Source organism: Drosophila busckii, chromosome 2L (assembly GCF_011750605.1).
Source record: "Drosophila busckii strain San Diego stock center, stock number 13000-0081.31 chromosome 2L, ASM1175060v1, whole genome shotgun sequence".
Taxonomy (NCBI): Eukaryota; Metazoa; Arthropoda; class Insecta; order Diptera; family Drosophilidae; genus Drosophila; species Drosophila busckii.
Window position 1 is genome coordinate 13,807,257 of NC_046604.1, and position 21,127 is coordinate 13,828,383.

Sequence of the window (21,127 nt, forward strand, 5' to 3'; positions counted from 1 at the left end):
CTTGAACTCTGAAGACAACAACAGCTTGATTACTTGTCTCGTGTTAATCATGCGCTTCGACAATTATGTGTATTTATGTTTATTGTTTATACGCTAAAAAGAAAAACTATAAAACAAAACATGTTTTTATGCTTGACGCGCATTATGTTTGCATGTTTATTATTGCTATCAAAAGATTGAGAACGCAAACGTTTTTTATTTGCTTACAAAGTAACAGAAGAACAGCAGAATCTTCAGATTGAGTTAGTACCTGAAACTAGTGGAAAAAATTGCTTAAGTTTTATAGTAATTTTTGTTACATAAATTTGTCATTATAACATAATTTCAATACTACTAACTATTATTAAATTTATTGGTTAATTTCATGCAAGAAATTTGCATATTTTAATTTTTTTTTACATTTTTAATGTACTTAATTCGCTGTACATTAAAAATGTAAAAAAAATATGCAAATTTCTTGCATGAAATTAAATAATGAATATGCTTATTTAATTTTCATTCTATGTATAAATTTTAAATAATTTCAATTCAATTTAATTTCAATTATAATATAAAATAATTGATTTTAAAACGTTTGTGTTAGCTAAAAAATTATTTTCGATTGGCTTTAGCTTTCGATTTAGTATTTATGCCTAAACGAATTTAACTTTTATAATTTCTTATACTAAAAAGTTTATGTATTTCAAGTTGTTTAATTTAAATTTATTGTATAGCTGTATAGACAGTTGCTGCTTCAATAAATTAAGCTTTAACTACGAATTTTAATAAAAATTAATGCTTATCGATCTTAAAAGCTTTTGTTTTAATACTAGAGCTGTTTTTTAAAAAAGCAAATGTGCTTAATTTATGAACCATTTGATTTGATATAAACAGACAGTTGTATTTATTTCTTTGCAGCAATTGCTAATTTGTGCTTAATTTATTTTGTCACTGATTCACTGTCAGTTGCTAACTGATAATAAATTTTCTTAGTTCTTTTTGTATAAGCAGCTCATTTTTAATTTAGTAAATGTAGGCTATTAACTAATTGCGCTAAACAGCCAAAAGAAATTCGCGTGCGTTTCATGTCGTGCAAACATTTATAAAAGAAAAAATCAAAATTCTACAAGCTCACATTAGATTGTAGATAAGTTGCTAAATGTCAAAAACGCAAAACGGTAATTTGCATAATTTGTGCTTAACTCTCAGTTTCAGTTTCGTTTTTAGAACTAGAGAACTTAACATATTTAATGACTGTGAAAGTTTTAGAAAATATCACAGTACATTTTATTTATATTTATTTAAAGTAATTTAGCTGTCAACAGCAAACAATCAATCAAAAGTCTTGACTTATTTTCAATTCAATCAAATCAATTGCAGACAATAATTAAAATGTTTCCATGCAATTTGCGCTGCGGCTTTTTAGTTTTTTTTTTACAATAATAATTGCTGCACCATTTTCCATGAAATGTCGTTTTGACTGATGTTGGTGGCGTCACCTCTGCCAAGCGAAGCATGAACTTGTTTTTGGTCACTGCACAACGCTAAAAACTAAAAAAAGAGTGGAGTTGGTAGTTTTTTATGTAAACATTGCTTATTGCATTAAAGTCAAAAGGCAGCAGCTTATTAATTAAACAAAAATTTAAAGCTTAATCAATTGTGAACGCCCCGGCAGCTGTGACCACTTTCCACTTCAACACGCTCCATAAATAAATAAATAAATAAGAAATTAATGTTCAATAAAAACAAAAAATAACGTTAAACACAAACTAGTTGACTAGTCAACTCTGTTACCGTTTTCACTATCACTTTGCTGACAATCTGTTTGTGTGTGTGTGGAAAAGCCAAAAGCTCAGGCTGGTTTTTCTTCTCGGGGTGTCAAAGCAAAAAGCCTCTGCTGCTGCTTCAAACTGTCGCAAACTATTTACGCTGACAATGGTACAAGCTATTTGAAAGGTGTTTTTGCTGCTGGCCTTGCTAACAAGTTCGTCTCTTGCAAATAGTGGGAAGCGCTATTAATCTTTGTTGCCAAGTTGCCACAACATCCAGAGCTCGAAATGCACGCAAAACAAGTTAACTGTCTAACTAAAGCCGCTAGCAGAATGTAGAGTCAGCTGAGTAATGGGCTTGAACTATTTAGAATGATATGTGGGTTCATTTCTTATTGTATAGAATGCAAGAAAATTGATTGCTATATTATTTGATTGATTTCTTGGCAAGTCTAGAAAAGTTTGCTTTTGCCAAAGGTTTTTTTTAAATCTTAATAGAAACACTACTTACTACTTTTATTACTACCATTCCATTGCTACTTCTGCTACTAATTCTACTGCTACTACTATTACTAATTCTACTGCTACTACTATTACTAATTCTACTACTACTACTAATTCTACTGCTACTACTATTACTAATTCTACTAATTCTACTGCTACTACTATAACTAATTCTACTACTACTATTTCTACTACTACAATTACTAATTCTACTACTACTTTAGAATATAACAAAAATAATTTAGCTTTATATTAATTTCTTAAAAAATAAGCATACATTTAATTTTTTTAATCAACAGATTTCCTAGTTAATATTTTGAATAAATATATAGCAATAATAATTTAGTTTTTTTAGTTTTAAACATTTTTTTTGTCTTACTTTTACTTTGATACTTGAATAGACTTATCCAAATTTTCTTACTTTCATCATAAACTGCAATTCGACACTTTTATTTATTTTGCAGGAGGTGCGTCCCAACACAATCTGCGATCTGAAAGTCGATGCCACCTTTCGCAAAGTGCCCAAGCATGCGATTAGTTTTGCGCTCTGGAAAATAGACGAGGATCGGCTGGAGGCCGTCGCTCGTGCCAACTATGGCACCTTCTATGACAACTGCGCTTATATAATCTATGCAGCGAATCTAGTGGGACATTATGCCACACATGAAACTATTGTAAGTATGCGAAATTATAAAAAAATTTAATTTAATTAAATTAAATCTGCGCACAGACACGCGAACAAAAATCGAATGTGACGCTGGAACGTTATATACATTATTGGCTGGGCAGCAGTGTAAGCGAACAGAATCGCTCGAATGCAGTGCATAAAATACAGGAGCTGGACACATATCTGGGCAATGTGGCAACTATATACAGAGAGGTGCAGCATCATGAAAGTCCACGCTTTTTGTCATATTTTAAAAAGGGTTACGAGTGAGTAGCACACATTTATTTAAACTATTTATGCTTATAAATTTATATGTTGCAGTGTCTTAAGCGGCGCTTTGTTGTCGTCAGCGAAGACACCACGACTCTATCAGCTATATGGACGCCAATGGCTGCGCGCTGTGGAGTTGGCCAACATTGACTGGACGCACTTTAATTCACACTATGTGATGGTGCTGCAAACAGAGAGTCTGAGCTTTGTTTGGATAGGACGCTCGAGTGCGGCAATTGAGCGACGCAGCGCTTTGGCTTGGGTGCAGCGTCAGCCACAAACTGGCAGCATTTGCATTGTGGACGATGGCTATGAGCAGTCGATGACGGTGGAGCAGAAGCAGCTGTGGAATGCGGTGCTGCCATTGGGCCAGCGTAACGTAAGCCAGGCCAACAATCAGCTTACAACGGAGCAGCTCAACAACAGCAGCAACAACAATGCGCAGCAATTTCGCATTTACAAATGTAATCAACGCGGACGTTTGCATTTGGATCAGCTGGATGTGGGGCTGCCTAGCAAGGATGATTTAAGCGATGCGAATGGAGTTTATCTATTGGATAATTATGGTCAAAGCATTTGGCTTTGGGTGGGTGCGCAAGCGCCACAGACAGATGCGCTGAGCGCCATGGGCAATGGACGTGCTTTTGTCAAGAAGAAAAAATATCCAAATAGCACTTACGTAGTGCGCGTAGTCGAGGGACATGAGCCCGTGGAGTTTAAGCGTCTCTTTGGCAATTGGCTAAGTGTGTGGCAGGATAATACGCGTGGTCACAAACCGGTGTCAACGAAATTTGGCAAACTGGATGCCGTGTCGCTATGTGAGCGACCCAAAATGGCTGCGGATACGCAACTAGTGGATGATGGACGTGGCGAGCGCACGCTTTATCGCATCTTTGGGCAACAGCTGGAGCAGCTGCCAGCCAGCAAGACGGTGGTATTCACCACCAACGCCTCCTATGTGGTCGTCTACAGCGTGCAGGTAACAACTTTTTGTTTGTTTCTGTGGCTTGCCACTTTACACTTGTGTTTAATTAAGCTTGAAGCTCACAGCCGCCGCTGCAGTGAACACGAGTTAAGAGCCGCACTTAAATTAAACAGACTGTTAAGTGCTTAGGAAAACATTTTTAGCAACACTTGCAACACTTTAATAGTTTATTTAAAGTTGTGTAAGCAAGGGTTTCTAATTAAGCGCTTATTTTATAAATTATGTTGTTATAAATTATGTAAATTTTTTAATTCAAAATAATTGCTCAACAAGTGTTTAAGGAATATGTCAGTGTAAAATTTCGTCTATAGCACAAAATGTACTGAAATTATTTAAATTGGTTGTTGTATAAATTATATACATATATTTTAATTCAAATTTTATGTAATTAATGTATTCAAAGTTATTTGAACTCTCTTCTTCGCTATAAGATTTTGCAATCAGAGTTAAAGTAATTCCTTCAATTATAGTAAGGGCTTGAGAGATAACTCAAATCATTTCTTTAAATGATTATTTATTAATTAATTATTAATTAATTAAATGCTTTTTCATCTATTAATCATTTAGGTTTGATACTAAAAGCATTTGCTATTTGATTGACATCCTTCATATTTTATTAATTTTAATTGTAAACTATCATTTAATATTTTAATTTTATTTTGCAGTGCGCCACTGTCGTGCCCGCTGACTTGGCTGCTGTCGGCATACAGAGCATTGTCTATCAATGGAATGGCTCGGAGGCATCAGCAGAGACCATAGCCAAGGCGGATAACTTTGCCATGTCCAGTTTCCAGGCGCTGAAAGTGCCCGCGATGTTCGTCCAGCTGTACGAGTTTGATGAGACGCCGCATTTTCTGCAGCTCTTCAAGGGCAAGCTGATCATAATGCGTGGCCAGCGCAGTGAGCTGCTGCATTCGAATAACAACAACAATTGGGATTTCAAGACAAATATTATGCTGGAAACATTTCTGCTGAAGATCTATGGCGATGCCAGCTACAATTCCAAGGCAGTGGAGGAGTATCCGCTGTCTGCTATAAGCTCCAAGGATTGTTATGTCATTAAGACGAGTCACGTATGGGTTTGGTGTGGTCAGAGCAGCACAGGCGATGCCAGAGAGATGGCCAAGGCAGTGGGTGCGTTGCTGGGCGAGAATTCGCTTGTGCTCGAAGGCAAAGAGACCAAAGAGTTTTGGCAATCGGTCTCCATGTATTTCAATCAAGCGCTGGTCATTACCAATCAATCCTGCGCCAGCAGCACCACCAGCAGCAGCAGCAGCGGCGCCGGCAGCATGTGCAACGGCAGCAACAGCAGCAATGGTGGCAGTGGCAATATTTCACCCACTTTAAGCAACAATTGCTATTTGAATACCAGCGTGCCCAGCAAGCCGCGTCCACCGGTGCAGCTGTTCCTTGTCTGGTGGCAACAGCACTCGCAGTTACGCTGCGAGGAAATCCTAGGATTTGAGCAGCAGGATCTCAGCGCCGATTGTACTTATATCTTAGACACTGGCAACTTGGCGTATGTTTGGCTTGGCGGGCATGCGCCAAGTCAGGAGCGTGAACGTTATGTGGCGCTGGTGCAGAGCTATGTGCAACAGGCGCCCTTCGAGCGACGCGCTGCAACGGCTTTGGCTGTGGTGCGTCAAGCTGCAGAGCCAAATGTATTCAAGGGTTTCTTTGAAACGTGGCAGCAGGAGCTGGGCAAGGTGAGCAACAGCGCAATAATATGCAGCACAATTTTTATAAATTATTTTTTTTCAGAATTTTCTTACCTACGAACAAATGCGTGAGCAATTGGGTCAAACTACGCCCAGCAATGGTTTACACAAAGTCTCTGCTTTGCTCTTGAACAACAATCAGCGTGACTTTGATGAGCACAAGAAATATCCTTTGGGTGTCCTGGTGCAAGAAATGGATATGCTGCCGCCCGAAATAAATCCACTGCGTCGTGAGGTTAGCTTTAATTAATTATTAATTTGCACTTTATTTTACTAAAACATGTTTTAACTTTTGCAGGTGCATTTAACCCATGACGACTTTGTCTCCGTTTTTAAAATGACCTTCTATGAATTTGATGAGTTGCCCAAGTGGAAAAAGCAGGAGCTCAAAAAACTCTACAAGTTATTCTAAACATCAAAAGAATAACCTCGTCGCATTTTATTTCATTCTCAAACCTCACAGTAAATATTTTGTATATAGTGTAATTTTTAATGCAGCTTTTATTACTTACAAAATTTTGGATTATGTAATAAATGCACTCTATGTTATATATATAGTAATAATATATTTAAGCGCTGTTTCTGAATTATATTTTTGAAATATAAACATGAGCTTATTATCAAGTTGTAGTTTCCACTTCAGAGGAATCAGGCTCATCTTCGCTATCAGAGCCTGTTAGAAATTAATTTATATTTGCTTTATACACAATTAAATATTTAAATGTAATGCTTACTGGGAAATATAAGACCCATAATAAAGTCAAATATGCCGCCTAGTAAATCCCAAAACATTATTTTGTCTGTGCGTTTGTGTTTAACGTTTTGTTACTACTAAATGACCACGCATTTAAAATTTTTAATGTTTACTAACAGTGGACGGTGTTTAATGAGGGGTAACATTTAGTTTATCTATAGCTTTCATTTTTAGGGCATATGGTTTTGAAGGTCTATGGAAAATGCTGCGGAAATTAATATATTAGATTGATAAGTAATTGTTATACATTTGAATAAGAAAGTAAATAGCTGAGGAATATATAAAAATACAAAATTGTATATGGTTACATGGGATTTTAATGATATCCAGCAAAGTTTTTTTTAGTTTTGGAGAATTTATGAAATATTTAATAAGCACTCATTTAATTCATAAAATGTAATGATCATTTCAAAGAAATATTCAAAATGCTGTTAGTCATCTTCCACAGAATAGTCCTCATAGGATGAATCCTTGCCCGCTATAAACAGATTTCAAAATATTAAATATATATATATATTATTATTTATGTCAAACTTACAACCACCAAAAAATACATCCTGAACGACGCCCCAAACAAAAGCAATAAATTCACAGTCCTCCATGTTTAGGTTGCTTGGTTAAGACTAACTTTATTTTAATGCTAAACTACGACTTTTTATATAGTTTTGGTTAGTAAAGTAATTAATTGTTAATGCCGCAAATGAAATTAATAACAAACTATTTGGTTTTTAATATGCACTCATTTTAATTAATAATATGCAATTGAACTTGAACTAACATTTTAGATTGTCGTGAATTTTTCAGATATTGTTAGTCGTTATCTTCTGCAGAATAGTCCTCATATGCAACAGCACGATCCGCTATTTATGAATAAAATTTAAAATATACATAACTAAATATTTTAGAAACTTACACGAGTTAAAAAGATCGTCTATGAAACCCAAAATAAAACCAATAATTTCACAATCCTCCATGTTTTGGTTGCTTATTCAAGACTAACTAAAGTAAAAAACTAAACAGCGACTTTTTATATTATTTGTGCTAATAAAGTAATTAATTGTTAATGCAGCATATTAAATAAACAACAAACCATTTGCTTATATGTATTAACTTTAAAAAACAAAAACATATTTATTTGCTAAAAATATTGTAAATAAAGGCATTTATTTAATAGACATCATAACCGTAAAGCGGCGCTTCCATATAGGCCTTCTGTTGATCCGTCGAGTTGCGACGTATGCGTCGTCCAATGGGCTCCAGATCTGCGTAGCACTTGGGAAAGACTCGTTCCACTGCCGCAATGGCATCCTCACGGCTTATGTTGCGCACAGCGAGCACAGACGCCAAAGCCTTGGACTTGACACAGTTCTGCGAGCATAGACCGAATTTATGTTAATTTAAGAAACATTAATTCAATCTAAATGCTCACCTGATGCGCCTGCTTGGCACTCCAGGGCGCCGCATCGCCCTGCATCATGGCACTGAGGAAGGAGCAATGCGCCAAATTGGCAGCACGTATCTCCGTGCAGGCCAAGTGTTCCACATTACGAAAGTCTAAATCGTTATTGCAATAGTCAAACATGTGTATCATCTCATGCGTGAGCACGCCATGCACCATGCTCTTGTTCGTGGCCATATTCTGGCAGACAACAATCTGATTGAGCACCGGATCATAGCCACCGGTAACGCTGGGATCACACACCTCACAGGAGATGTGTCGACGCAGATCGATGGGACAACCAGAGCTGCGCAAAGCTCCCATCATAAGTTTCACTAGCGGGCCATTCTTTACACACCAGTACACATTCTGCTCGCACTTGTAGCGATCTATGTTCTCCTTACCCTCCATGCCAAAGAGGACGCGCGTCCACTTGGTCTTGTAGGTTTCACCGCGACGCTCTGGATATAAATCATAACCCCATTCCTTGGTTTCTTTGCTATTAGGTGCAGGCTCATTTGTTTCTTTCGTTGTGTTGACATCTTGCACTGGCTGGGCATCGGCTAATATCCCATCTGGTGGTTTAGTGTCAGTTGTGAACATTGCCTTGGCCCAGACTTCTGTTAGAAATCCCATAATATTCCTTTATTTTGTCCTATATGTTGAATAATAAACCGGCAGCTGTTTTGCCAGTGCTGCCAACTGTTGCTGCGCTGCTCCAACAAAATCATTGTGGATGATACTCGCTGATTTGTTGCGGCTTTTTGAGGTGTAAAAAATAATTCCACGTAATTTTATTGGAGCAGTGTGCAGGAAACTAAAAAACAGAAAATAATGAAAAGTACACAATTAGCTTTAATAGCATTAATAATATATGCCTTAGGTGAGGTTCAATGTGGTGAAGTGCCTCGTCCACGGGGCGTATCACTAACAAAGGCGCCACTTTACCAGCCGCAAGCCAATGGCAAATGGACTTGTTTGGATGGCAGCAAGACTATACCGTTTACACATATAAACGATGAATACTGTGATTGCGCTGATGGCAGCGATGAGCCGGGTACATCTGCCTGTGCGGAGGGCAAGTTTCATTGCGTGAACAAAGGTCATCAGTCTATTGATATACCCAGCGCGCTGGTGCAGGATGGAGTCTGTGATTGCTGCGATGGCAGCGATGAGCTGCCTGCCACAGGCTGCAGCAATAGCTGTCAAGAACTAGGCGCTGCCGAGGCTATTAAGCGTCGCAATGAAGCGGAGGTGCATAGGCGTGGAACTGAGAAGCGTGAGGAGCTCATAGCGCGTGGCAGGCAATTGAAAGCAGATCGCGCAGGCCGACGTTCTGAGCTGCAGTCGCACATACAGGAACAGGAAAGGTTAAAGTCCGAAAAGGAGCAGCTTAAAAAAACAGCTGAGGCTTTGGAGAGCGAAGCCTTGGAAGTGTTCAAGGAGCAGCAACGCGAGCTAAATGAGAATACCGCACAAGCGGAGGAAGAGCCACAGCAAATGCGCCATGAAGCCACAATGAGCTTTGTGCGCTATGATACCAACAAGGATGGCTTTGTAGAAGTTACTGAGCTCATGGTAGACATGAATCTGGATCAGGATCGCAATGGTGTGGTCACAGTAGAGGAAGCCAAGTACTTTTTGGATGAGCGTGAACGTGTGGACTTGGATGCATTTGTAACGCTCGCCTGGCCGCGCATTAAGCCGCTGAAGATGCTAGCGGAAGGGCTGTTCCAGCCGCCACTGGAGGCTCCAAAGCCACCGGAGCAGGAGCAAACTGAACATGACTCGCCAAGTGAAGGTAAGTTGCAGCTGAATTATGAGAATATTTCTTAAATTCTGCTTTAATTTGCAGAACGTGGTGATATGGCTCCTGAGGGCGAGCTAGAGGATGAGCACGATGAAGGCGAGGAGGAAGAAGATCAATATGATGATGAAGAAGCAGATGTGGGTATAGGTGAAGCCACGCCTGAAATTGAAACCACTACCACTGCCCCCAACTATGATCCGGAAACTCAGCGTCTAGTCGAAGCTGCCAATGAAGCGCGTAATGCTTTCGAGGAAGTGGAGCGTCAAATACGTGAAATCGAACATGAGATAAAAGAAATTGATGAGCAAGAGAACAAGGACTATGGATTACATGAAGAGTGGGCCGTGCTCGATGGTGAATGCTATACATATGAGGATCGTGAATATGTCTATACGCTCTGCCCGTTCGATCGTGTATCCCAAAAGCCACGTAATGGTGGCGCCGAAACCACCCTGGGACGCTGGGAGCAATGGGCTGGCGAGGGCGAGGACAAGTATAGCAAACAGAAATATACGCAAGGCGCTGCCTGCTGGAACGGACCAAACCGCTCCGCCGTCATCAACATCAAGTGCGCCTTGGAGCCCAAGATTACAGCAGTTAGTGAGCCCAATCGCTGTGAATATTATTACGAGTTCGAAACGCCTGCAGCCTGCGATAGCGAAGCTTTTGCCACTGCCGCCGCTAATAGTGCGCACGACGAGCTTTAATATTTAGCATCTTAAAGTTTGCATATATTTTTCTTTTGGCTCAACTGTATTTTGTAGTTACAAGAGAGTTATTTGTAAAGTGATTTTGCTGATCATTCCCAAAATTCATCACAAAATTCACGTACTCACTCGCATTTCGCATCAAACGCCGTAGACAATTATTATTCAGCATAATGTGCATTTAAGCCAAGTAAAAAGTTTCAATTTTTAAATATACATATTATTAAACTATATTCATATGGAAAAAAACGAATTCAACAAAAGTAGACTTGTTCTTATGGCTCCTGGACTGCTAAAATAATGTCCTCCAGGTAGCTATCAACCTGACTCTCCAGAGCCAGAATGTGTCCCGTATTGCAATCCTCAGCGCCCACAAAGGTTAAGATCAGCGGCAGCTTGTTCATTTGCACAACCTAAAAGAGAAAATTAAAATGTAATTAAGCTGAACACACAAGTCTTGCTTTTGGCCATGCTACTCACTTGATACTGTGAATACATGGATATAATTGTCTTATTGCGTCCCAGCCCAAATTTGCTTGCCTGATCACAGGCAGCCGTAAAAGTGGGTATAAACGAGGGCATCAGCGCAAAATCCACATTCTTCTGATTGTGGCAGACTCGCAACAAGGGCACACCATCTCGATCTGTTATCTGTATAACGTACAGACCGCTGACTCTGCCAAGCAAAAAAAAACACTTGGATATAATTATTTGATGCAAATTGATGGTTATTACTTGTGCAGCAGTCCATTGAAATATTTCTTGATGTCATCAGACATATTTGGTTATGTTAAATTTATAAAAAACTATAAAAATTAACAATGTTATTGTTGGGGCGTAAAAAACCAAAACAAACAAGATGAACGGGAACTAGTCGCTGAACGTGAACTAGTCGCTGAACGTGAACTAGTAACTGAACTTCTATTGAGCTGAAACGGAGCGAGCGTAATGTTGCTACGTGTTGTTTTTATTTTAATTATTGATTGAAAAACAACAAGATGGTTTCTACCACGGATCAGGAGGAGGACTACACCACAGCCATGTCGCATCTGACAATCGGAGCACAAATCCAGGAGTTGTCTAAGCGGCTGCAGAACACGACAGAGGAACTGCATCAGCAGGTGCGCGATAAACATGGCGCCTTGCTACAACAGGCCACACACGCTGGACGCTTTGATGCTGCACTCAATTCTCTGGCGGCGGATGTGGAAAATGTGCGTGCCACTGGACACCGCTTGAAGAATCAAGTGGATACACAGTATCAACTGGTGGAGAATCAAACTCAAGTGCTGGGCCGCCTGCATGAAGTATCGCATTTGCTGCGTTCGGCGGGCACACTGCTTACCCTAACGGCAAAGCTGCGCAATACTAAGGATGTGCTACGTCAGGCGGAGCTGCATTTCGAACTAGGGCCGCTCATAGAAGATAATGATCTGAAGGATATAGCGTTTATTCAAGAGGAGCGTGCGTTTGTCATTAGCTCCAGGCAAAAAATACGCAATTTAACGCAAATGCAATTGGTCACTGGACTGCAGGATCGCAACAAATTGCAGGTGGTCAATGCGCTGAAGGTAATTAGTGTTGTAATTGAAGCTGCAGTCATTAATCCTTGCATCTTGACAGATCTTTATGAACTTTAATACGCTGGAGAAATCACTAGACAATCTGCTGGCTACCTTTATAGCTGATATGGAGCAAGCGCTAAAGGAATGCTTTGCGGGCACAGATATTTCAGTCCTGAACAAGACGCAGACCTCGCCTAGCATCACCTCCAGCAAAGCTGGCAGCTCACGTGGCCCCGGCAAGACACCCCAATTGACTACTACACAAAATTTTCGCGCCAAGTTTTGGAAATCGCTGCACTGGCTGCTCTATGATGAACTCTATGAGAGCTGCACACAGATCAAGCTACTGAAGCAGGCGCTGGAGCAGATCAATCAGTTTGGCTATACCTCGGAATCTTCGGAGCAGTGCATACCACAACGTTTTTGGCAACAAGTGCAGCAGCTGCTGCGCAAATCCTTCGATGAATGCACACAGCATGTAAATCAAGCATTGCAGGAAGGACTTTCCAAGCTGTTGACTTCAGCGCGTGGCTTGGAGCAGCGTCTACAGCATGAATTCCAATTCGATAATGAACTCTTTGCACCCTTGGAAGTGGGCTATGTCAGCAAGTGTGCTGCTAATCTGAAAGCCTGTCTAGCTGGCGTGGATTTGCCTGGCAATGAAACAGTGGACAATTTTATACGCATCGCCTCAACGGAATTGAGCGCTGCGCTTATTGATAGTCGTCTTAGCCATGCAGTGTCAAGTGTTTTCATGGTCTGTGGCAAGGAACTCTGCACCAAGCTGGAGGCGCAAATCAAACTGGGCGCTGATGCCAAACAAATTGTGGACTTGCCCAACTTGCAACAACAACAAAACACACAACTGGCAAATGTGTTATTTTATTACAAGGATTCAGTGCGTCGCATGTTGTCTGATCTACAAATGCATTTTGATCAGACTCCAGGTGCTAGCAGTGCACAAATCCTGCGCTCTTTGGACCAGGCCGATCTACTTATAGGCACAATTCTACAACAGATTATGGAGTCCATAATAAGCGCCATTAGCATTATTATCCTTAGCATGCATCGCGAGCCGGGCCTAAATACGGATAGGCTATCCAGCACCGGCCCTTCCATGTACATCAAGGAGTTGCAGGTTTGAGCACTCGGCCGCTTTAGATGACTCATTTATATATCAATTTCTATATTTTTCAAGGAATTCGTTCAACGCTGCTGGTCGCATCACGTAGCACTCTTTGATGACAAGGAGCTGACCACCAAATGTGGGCATGAGCTAGCCAAACGCTGCATAGAGCTGTTTATTCATAACCTCTGTATATTGCGTCCTTTAAGCGCTGCAGGACGTCAGCGTCTCAAACAGGACTGCCAGCACATGGAGCAGGCCTTAAAACCAATCTGTGGCAATCTCGCCGAGCTGGGCAAACCATCGCGTTTGCTGCGCGCCATGTCCTTGCTTATAGTGCAAACGCCGCAAGAGCTGGTGAAACAAACTGTGGGATCGGATTCCTTGGTACCGAGCTATATAGTATTGTTATTGCTGTTTGGACATGCTGGCGCAGATTTGCAGTCACCTCACACTACGGCCAATTGGTCTAATGAGCGTTTAATTGAATGGTTGGATGGGCATACGGCAGATCGCGAGAAGTTGGAGCTTATCTCGGGCGCGCTGCAAAGATATCGCGATAATGCTAGGCGAAAGAATATACAACAGTATGATGAAGTGTATCCCATGATGGTGGAGTACTTTGAGCAAGCCTTAAAGGCTATTGCTTGAAAAACTCTGCTAATTGCAATATATGTATTCCAAATAAATTATTATTATAAATAAATCAGTAGAATAATTTTATTTGAAACTCGCGCTATTTACATAGAACATCGATACATCAGTGAGCTATAACGTACACGCTTAAGAGCTGATTGATATAAATAAATAGCGCTCCATCCCTAGTTTAAAAAAAACTCAATAGGTTACCGAGTATTATCTACAAAAATATTCGATAATCGATTTCTTAATCGTTGCGGCCATTTTATTTGTGGTCAGAAAAAAACCGAATTTGTTTAACAAAAAGCCTACTACGTTGAATTACAAGTGTTTAACTGAAAGAAAAAAGTATGTTGAGTGCAATTAATATAGCAAGAAATGATTGTGTGAATTGGACTAGTGGTGAATAGTATGCTTTACTAAATCGATTGACTTTTTCTCTTTACGTATGTTTTCTGTAAAAATGTATATGTGTGTATGCATGTACGTATACATAAAAAAAATGCATGAATGAACAACGCACACACACGGAATGCAGGAATCAACGCCGCCAACGCAGACAGACACCAGCCCAACCGGAGAACGAGAGCTAATGCGCGACATGGCCGATTTGGACGCAGTGCATTTAGGCTTGGACGAGAATGAGGCGGATATAGCCGAGGAGCTGCAAGATTTCGATTCCTTTGATACACGCAGTGAAGCTTCTAAGTCGCGTGGCGGCTCAGTGGGGTCCGATTCGGAGCCCAGCATAAGTTCAGTAAGCTCGGCGCCATCCTCTGGCGCGGGCAGCAGTAGTGGCCGGCGAACTAAAAATTCCAGCTCCAAGTCAAGCAAAGAGCCGGCAAAGCCTGGCAAGAAAACCTCCAAGCGTGCTGCTTCGCCCGCTGAACGTGATCTTAATGGCAAAAAGAAGACACGTAAGAAGTCCAGTGAGCCAAAAGACAAGCCGCAGGAACAGGAGCGTGAACGTGAGCGCGACCGAGAACGGTCACGGGAGCGCGAACGAGAGCGGTCACGATCACGGGAGCGCGAACGAGAAAGGTCTCGGTCGAGGGAGCGCTCACGTGAACGCAGCTCCGGCGGCAAAAAGCCGAGAGCTAAGAAATTGAATGACAACGAGGCCAACAAAAGCGCCGATCTAAGCGATGTCGATGATGAAAAGCCAGTCACACAGCCCGCACTAGAGTCGGACAGTGATAGCGATTCGGACTCTGATTCGGGCACGCAGCATAAACGCAATGGCAGCGCACGCAACAAGGCCAAGAGTCAATCGAAGAGCTCCACACCGGAGAAACAAGATGCCAGTGGTGGTCAGAGCGGCACAAAGTCATATGACTACATGACCAAGATCAATTATTTGTTCCGTGACACACGCTTCTTTCTAATCAAATCCAACAATAGCGACAATGTGCAATTGTCGAAGAGAGAAAATGTTTGGGCCACGCTGCCACAAAACGATGCCAATCTGAGCCAGGCCTTCAAAGAGGCGCGCAATGTCCTGCTCATATTCTCAGTCAATGAGAGCGGTAAGCGTAATAAATAAATAATTTCTATTTCATTGGAAGTCATTTATTTATTTTGTTGTAACTTAGTATAAAGTAGATTAGCAATAAATAAAATTAATATTTCTTTGGCTTGCAGGTAAATTTGCAGGCTTTGCCCGCATGGCGGCCGCCTCACGTCGGGATATTCCGCAAGTAGCCTGGGTGCTGCCGCCTAGCATATCCTCCAAGGCATTGGGCGGTGTCATAGAGCTGGACTGGATATGCCGCAAGGAGTTATCCTTTAATGCCACATTGCATTTGCACAACAGCTGGAACGAGGGCAAGCCCGTTAAGATAGGACGCGATGGCCAAGAGATTGAGCCCAAAATTGGCGCTGAGCTCTGTCGACTCTTTCCCGAGGATGAGCAAATCGAACTAACGCCCATCTTGCGCAAATCCAAGGAGACAGCGCGTGTGATGCGTGAGAAGGGCATACATGTTATCTACAAGGCACCGCGTAGTCTGTCCACACGAGGCCATGGCCATGGTGGTGGGCGGGGCAATCGAATTGGACCGATGCGGCATAAGCGCAACTATGGACACCAGGAGCCGCCACATCATCATCATAATCAGCGCTCCTATCGTCATCATCAGCAGCATCACCATCAGCAGCACCACCATCCGCATCACGGCAATGATGGCTGGGGCAATGGCGGCTTTAAACGTAGCGGCTCACCCTATAGGCAAATGAGTGGCAGTGGTGGTGGCGGCGGCGGCGGCTCTGGCGACATGAGCATGCCCAGCTGGGAGCGTTACATGTCCTCTGCCGCTGCAGCGGAAGCCTACGTGGCAGATTACATACGCAATATGCATGGACAGCTGCCGCCGTTGCCGTTTGTGCCATCCTTTGGTCAAATGCCGATGCCAGGCGCAGCGGGTGCTGCATTGCCACCAGGTGCACCGACCTCGATGTATGAGCAAGTGCCGCCACCGGTGCGATACTATGACGGACCCGGTGCACCGCCGCTGCCCGATTATCCGCCACCGCCGCAACCTATGCGCCCACCACCGCCCGGTTTCGACAAGTCGCCGAGCTATGAGGATTTTGCAGCCTGGAAGAATGCTGGACTTCCCACAGTGGCAGCGCCACCTGGATTTGGCGCAGACGGCGCCAATATGCCAAGTTCCGGGAATCGGGAACCCGGCAGCAATGCGGGAACTGGCGACATGCTAAGACGACGACGCGGCGGCGGTGGCGGTTCCTCGCGTCAGTTTCGCGGCGAACGGGGACACATGCGATATCGCGATCGACGTTAAAGTGTGAATAACAAGAAGAAGAGAGCAAACAAGCGGGAGAGCGTATTATAAGAGTATAAAGTGCGCGTTTTAAAGGTTTCCTGCGCTCTCTCTCTTCTACACCACTCGCAACTCTCGCGTGTGTTTTAAAGTTAAATCGAAACAACAAAAAATCAAAAAGAATTGATAAATGTGTGAGCAAAGCAGCGCAGCAGTTATTCCTTCCCTTCCACCACACCCTACACTCTCTCTCTCTCTCAAAACAACTCTTTGCTGGTTTGCTTAAGAGCTTTTTATGATTTCAAATTTTTAAAAAACAAACATACAACTTAAGCAAAAATATAAAATTACGACATAAAAAACAAAAAAGAAAATAAGCAAAAAAAGAAAATAATTAAATGAAATAACAAAAATGTGAACTTTTATTATAAAAAAGAGAGACGCTACAACAACCGTTACGAACTACAATTTTGAAAACGCAGACGCGTTGTGTGTGTGTTTACATATAAGCCGTTATATTACCCCCTCTAAAATCCCGCTATGCTGCCAAACACGAACAGACTGTCCTTTTAGATCCTGTACAATCAAGTATAATGGATCTGTTATTCATTTATATATTTATAACGCTCGTCAGTCTGTGATATATAATTTGTGATAAAAAAAAAAAATAATCTTTTTTAAGTCTTCTTAGACTTCCTATAAGTATTAACTAAATATTTTTAAAGTCTGGCAAAGAATACAAACGTCCGAGACCTAAAATATCGACCATTTGGACAGTATTAGGTTTCTGTGTTATTATTATTATTTACAATTTCTTTACAGCTTGGGAGATCTCTTTGGATTTTACTGACACTCGGCCCGCCATATAAACGTAAACTATATTTTTTTTTCTATTTCTGCCAATAAAAAACAAAACAACTAAATGTTTATTTAAAAATGTTTTTATTAAAATGCATGATAAATGTTTTTTGTATAAAAAGGTACTTAATTCTGCGTGTGTGGGGTTTTCAACAATTACAATTTGTATATGTGTGTGTGTATGCAATAAATATTTGTATAAACGTGCCGCTAATTATTTAAAATGTCTATTGCGTACTTTAAAATTTGTTTTATATTATTACTATGTTAAAAATGCCTAAGCGACCTATATATGATTGTATATGTGTATTTAGAAGCTTATTTTAATATTGATTCAAAAACATGTGTTGTTTAAAAATTTGACAACGTATTTAAAATGTATAACTGAGAGGTCTTTATAAATAATTAATTAGCAGACCTATTTGTATTATTTTGAGCTATGAATTAATTCACTTTGGTTCAAAAAACAAAAGATTTGTATATCTTGTTAAATGTTAACTACAAAATGAATCTATTCATAGCTTTCATCTAAGAATTAAATTGATTCTATATACAGCATGCATTTAAATTGTTAGCGGAAGCACTGCAGGCTATATACTATATATATTTGCTTAAACAACAAGCGAGTAAAACAATGTTAACTTTTTATGTGTATGTGTGTGCGTAGAATGTAAACTTGGCAAAATATTAAATACATTGTGTGTTTGTGTGTGATTTGAGCTTGTTCGAGAGGCAACCAATATTTGATGTGTGTTTGCCCCTAAGCAATATATATATAACTAGTGGGGACCAACGTCACAGGCACATAAGAATGTTTATACTTAAGACTATATACAAAAAACTAAACAAACGAACAAACAATTGTTTATCAAATAGAACTAACTGCGCTTGATTTCTGAGCGCGGCTTGAGCAGCACCAGCACTACAGTTATATTGTCCTGTGAATCATGCTGTTTGGCCGCCTCCACAAGCACTTTGGGAATGTCCTCCAGTTTGGTATCCAACTGTGCCAAGCAAGCATAGACAGTGTCCACAATAAGCGTCTCCGGTACATGATCCCACAGACCATCGGTGCCGAGTAGCAAGAAATCATGCGCTTCACTTAGCGGCACATCTACAAAATCGGGCTCAGCAATAACCGCCTGCAGGCTATGATCACCTATGGAACGCGCCACATTGAGTATGCCATTGACACGCCATTGTCCTTGCGCATGTATCACTGTTCCGCCGCTGAGCTCAATGCGTCGACGCTCTTCATTGCCCTCGGGCTTGTGCGGCTTGACCAGCTGCAGCTGCGTGCGTTGGCCCACCAGCAGCGCCTTGGAATCACCCACCCAGGCTATATACAAGTGCTGTGGTGGAGCCTGTGTTATTAAAGCGCAGACTGCTGTAGTGCCGCTGGTTATGCGCTTCTGATTAAAACGTGCATCCGCTTGCAGAAATGCTGCCTCAAAGGCATGACGATAAAAGTCCACCTGACAATCCTCACTGTGCTGCTGCTTCAGCAATTGCTCTGCCAGTAGCTGTGGCAGTTGACTTGTGGCATAGCATGCGGAGAGCGCGCCAGAGTGTCCATCAAAGACGCCAAAGTAGCGACACTGCTGCTGCAGTTCATAGAGCTCACCATAACGTTCCAGGCACACATTACGATCCTCCATTTTACGTGGTTTATTTTTTACAGCCGCCGCGCTGTGCATTGTTTCCTGTTGCTTCGCCTGACAGCTGCATGCTACGTCTTGACACAAAGTGTTTGGCTGCGCATAGCTTTCCAGCTGCTCCGACTTGGCATTGTCCGTCAGTTTGAGCAGCAGCTTATCCAATTGGCTGGACGAAAACTTTTGCAACTTGAGCAAATCATATTGCGGCTCTCCTGGCGTCTCTAGCTGCACCTCGCACTCCTTGTTCTGGCGCAGTGCCTGCTTTACATGCTCCAATGCAGTCTGCAGCAGCTTGAGCTGAAATCCTGGCGGGCAACCTTTACTACGTAACTGCTTCCATATAGCCAGCAGCAGTTCCGCGTGCAGCTCTTTGTTGCTTACCTTATAGGTGTCACTGCTGCTGCGTGTTACCGTTATTAACTCATTGTCAGAGGTCAGTTCGCTGCTGGCCACGGCTTCCGCTAGAAATTTTTTCAGCTCACGCAATTGCGCGCACTCCATATTTGTAGCTTCCATTGCTTGTTGTTGTTATTATTGTTATTTCACGCACATGTGTTAATTAATTATAGTGCTTGATGATTCATTCGCAATGTACATTATTTTTACGCAATGATTGCTATTTGTTTATGTATATCTATGCTGACAGCTAGCGATGATAGTTCTAAACAACAAAGCAGTGCTGCCACGCTTTTTTTATATTATTATTTTAATTAAAGATATTTCATAAACAATGATGAAAAGCATTTTTGAGCTTAAATTATATTATTTGCTTTAAATATATTACAAGTAACATTAACTTAATTAATTTAAGCTTACATTGCAACACACTGTCATCCACAACATTTCTTCGAAAAAAAGAACAACAACAGCATGCCGGCCAGTCAGCTGTTGCTTTTGTTTTATTTTTTGCTTTAAATATAATCTAATAATAATTTTAAAGCGTTTTGCCTCAAAAACGCTCAAATCTACTTTTAACAAGATGTCTACACCGCAGGAGCAACAAACAGATGAGCTTGAAGCGCTGGAATCTATATACGAGGGCGACAATAATTTTAAACAAATTGATGCAACAACTTTCCAATACAAAGTGAGTGGCAATGGCTTAAACTAGCAACTTGTTAACCATTTTATTGTTTCAGTATGGTGAAGAGGACAGCTACAAGTCTTTCTTAGTCGAATTAAAATGGGGTGAAAATTATCCAGATGAGGCGCCCACGATTAATATGAATGCCTTCTACAATCGCAATTTGTAAGTCCTAAAATTGTTGTCAATTTGCCATTAAAGTTTATTTTTGTAGACTGCCTGCTGTCAAGGAGGAAATACAAGCTGCACTTGTCACTGAGGCCTCACAGTGGATAGGTTGTGGCATGACTTATACACTCTTCGAATGCCTTAAGGATAATCTGGAAACACTCACTGCCGGCCAACCTGACAGCGCACCAGCTGTGGTCGCTGTAGACGAAGGCGTGGGCGCGCTCAAAATATCCGACCCCGATGCAGATGCCAAGAAAAAGGAGCCCAAGAAGGAGCAGCTCACTAAAGCGCAAAAGCGTCGACAATGGGAGCGCACAGATCACAAAGGCGAGCGTGCACGTGGCTGGGATTGGGTGGATATAGTTAAACATTTATCGCAAACTGGCAGCAAAGATGATGCCACAAGTGCTAGCGACAACGCGAGTGCTTCCTTGCCCGAACTGCAGCCTTTAAATAGCTAACTTAGTTTACAATCAAATATATTGTAGTCTCAATCAAAAGTCAAATTTTGTGTTCATTAAAGCTGTTCAATTTACGCATGTTGAAAGATTGTTGCTTAAGACTCTGTAATAAAGCTACAATGCTCTCATAGTTTACTTAAATAAGATTTGTTTGTTACAGGCGGCAGAAGAGCTGGCATACTAT

The 21,127-nt window shown here is 41.3% G+C and overlaps 8 protein-coding genes across 9 annotated transcripts in view; 5 read left to right on the plus strand and 3 right to left on the minus strand.

Moving 5' to 3' along the window:
- The window catches only part of LOC108594250 (villin-like protein quail), an 11,743-nt gene extending 5,356 nt beyond the window's left edge, over positions 1–6,387 (plus strand). The window contains exons 2-7 of the mRNA XM_017979371.2: positions 2,717–2,926; positions 2,983–3,185; positions 3,241–4,168; positions 4,840–5,880; positions 5,936–6,127; positions 6,191–6,387. Coding sequence (XP_017834860.1) covers positions 2,717–2,926; positions 2,983–3,185; positions 3,241–4,168; positions 4,840–5,880; positions 5,936–6,127; positions 6,191–6,304 — 2,688 coding nt within the window. The 3' untranslated portion in view covers positions 6,305–6,387. The remainder of the gene's footprint in view (positions 1–2,716; positions 2,927–2,982; positions 3,186–3,240; positions 4,169–4,839; positions 5,881–5,935; positions 6,128–6,190) is intronic.
- Positions 6,388–7,785: 1,398 nt separating this feature from the next.
- Positions 7,786–8,762, minus strand: LOC108603327 (mitochondrial inner membrane protease ATP23 homolog). The gene is made up of 2 exons (XM_017992053.2): positions 8,076–8,762; positions 7,786–8,014 (listed from the first exon to the last, which is right to left on the minus strand). The coding sequence occupies exons 1-2, from the start codon at positions 8,718–8,720 to the stop codon at positions 7,814–7,816; spliced, it is 846 nt and encodes a 281-aa protein (XP_017847542.1). The 5' UTR covers positions 8,721–8,762; the 3' UTR covers positions 7,786–7,813.
- Positions 8,763–8,851: 89 nt separating this feature from the next.
- On the plus strand, positions 8,852–10,811 carry LOC108596504 (glucosidase 2 subunit beta). Its single transcript, XM_017982343.2, has 2 exons — positions 8,852–9,885; positions 9,940–10,811. Exons 1-2 carry the CDS (start codon positions 8,919–8,921, stop codon positions 10,599–10,601), a joined length of 1,629 nt encoding a protein of 542 aa, XP_017837832.1. The 5' UTR covers positions 8,852–8,918; the 3' UTR covers positions 10,602–10,811.
- LOC108596510 (ragulator complex protein LAMTOR3 homolog) lies at positions 10,806–11,425 on the minus strand. The gene is made up of 3 exons (XM_017982355.1): positions 11,337–11,425; positions 11,082–11,277; positions 10,806–11,014 (listed from the first exon to the last, which is right to left on the minus strand). The coding sequence occupies exons 1-3, from the start codon at positions 11,378–11,380 to the stop codon at positions 10,877–10,879; spliced, it is 378 nt and encodes a 125-aa protein (XP_017837844.1). The 5' UTR covers positions 11,381–11,425; the 3' UTR covers positions 10,806–10,876.
- Positions 11,426–11,512: 87 nt separating this feature from the next.
- LOC108597452 (conserved oligomeric Golgi complex subunit 5) lies at positions 11,513–13,976 on the plus strand. The gene is made up of 3 exons (XM_017984021.2): positions 11,513–12,172; positions 12,225–13,304; positions 13,365–13,976. The coding sequence occupies exons 1-3, from the start codon at positions 11,600–11,602 to the stop codon at positions 13,941–13,943; spliced, it is 2,232 nt and encodes a 743-aa protein (XP_017839510.1). The 5' UTR covers positions 11,513–11,599; the 3' UTR covers positions 13,944–13,976.
- Positions 13,977–14,177: 201 nt separating this feature from the next.
- Positions 14,178–17,369, plus strand: LOC108594315 (YTH domain-containing protein 1). 2 transcript variants are annotated; one of them, XM_017979463.2, is made up of 3 exons: positions 14,178–14,279; positions 14,470–15,457; positions 15,573–17,369. In XM_017979463.2, the coding sequence occupies exons 2-3, from the start codon at positions 14,524–14,526 to the stop codon at positions 16,730–16,732; spliced, it is 2,094 nt and encodes a 697-aa protein (XP_017834952.1). In that variant the 5' UTR covers positions 14,178–14,279; positions 14,470–14,523; the 3' UTR covers positions 16,733–17,369. The 2 variants fall into 2 exon arrangements, with proteins under 2 accessions (XP_017834952.1, XP_017834951.1); XM_017979462.2 differs by lacking the exon at positions 14,178–14,279 and having other exon boundaries at positions 14,329–15,457.
- Positions 17,370–18,032: 663 nt separating this feature from the next.
- On the minus strand, positions 18,033–19,840 carry LOC108600411 (protein phosphatase 1F). Its single transcript, XM_017987973.1, has one exon. The coding sequence runs from the start codon at positions 19,741–19,743 to the stop codon at positions 18,448–18,450; it is 1,296 nt and encodes a 431-aa protein (XP_017843462.1). The 5' UTR covers positions 19,744–19,840; the 3' UTR covers positions 18,033–18,447.
- Positions 19,841–20,096: 256 nt separating this feature from the next.
- On the plus strand, positions 20,097–21,089 carry LOC108603343 (RWD domain-containing protein 4). Its single transcript, XM_017992078.1, has 3 exons — positions 20,097–20,314; positions 20,367–20,476; positions 20,526–21,089. The coding sequence occupies exons 1-3, from the start codon at positions 20,207–20,209 to the stop codon at positions 20,941–20,943; spliced, it is 636 nt and encodes a 211-aa protein (XP_017847567.1). The 5' UTR covers positions 20,097–20,206; the 3' UTR covers positions 20,944–21,089.
- The last annotated feature ends 38 nt before the right edge of the window (positions 21,090–21,127 follow it).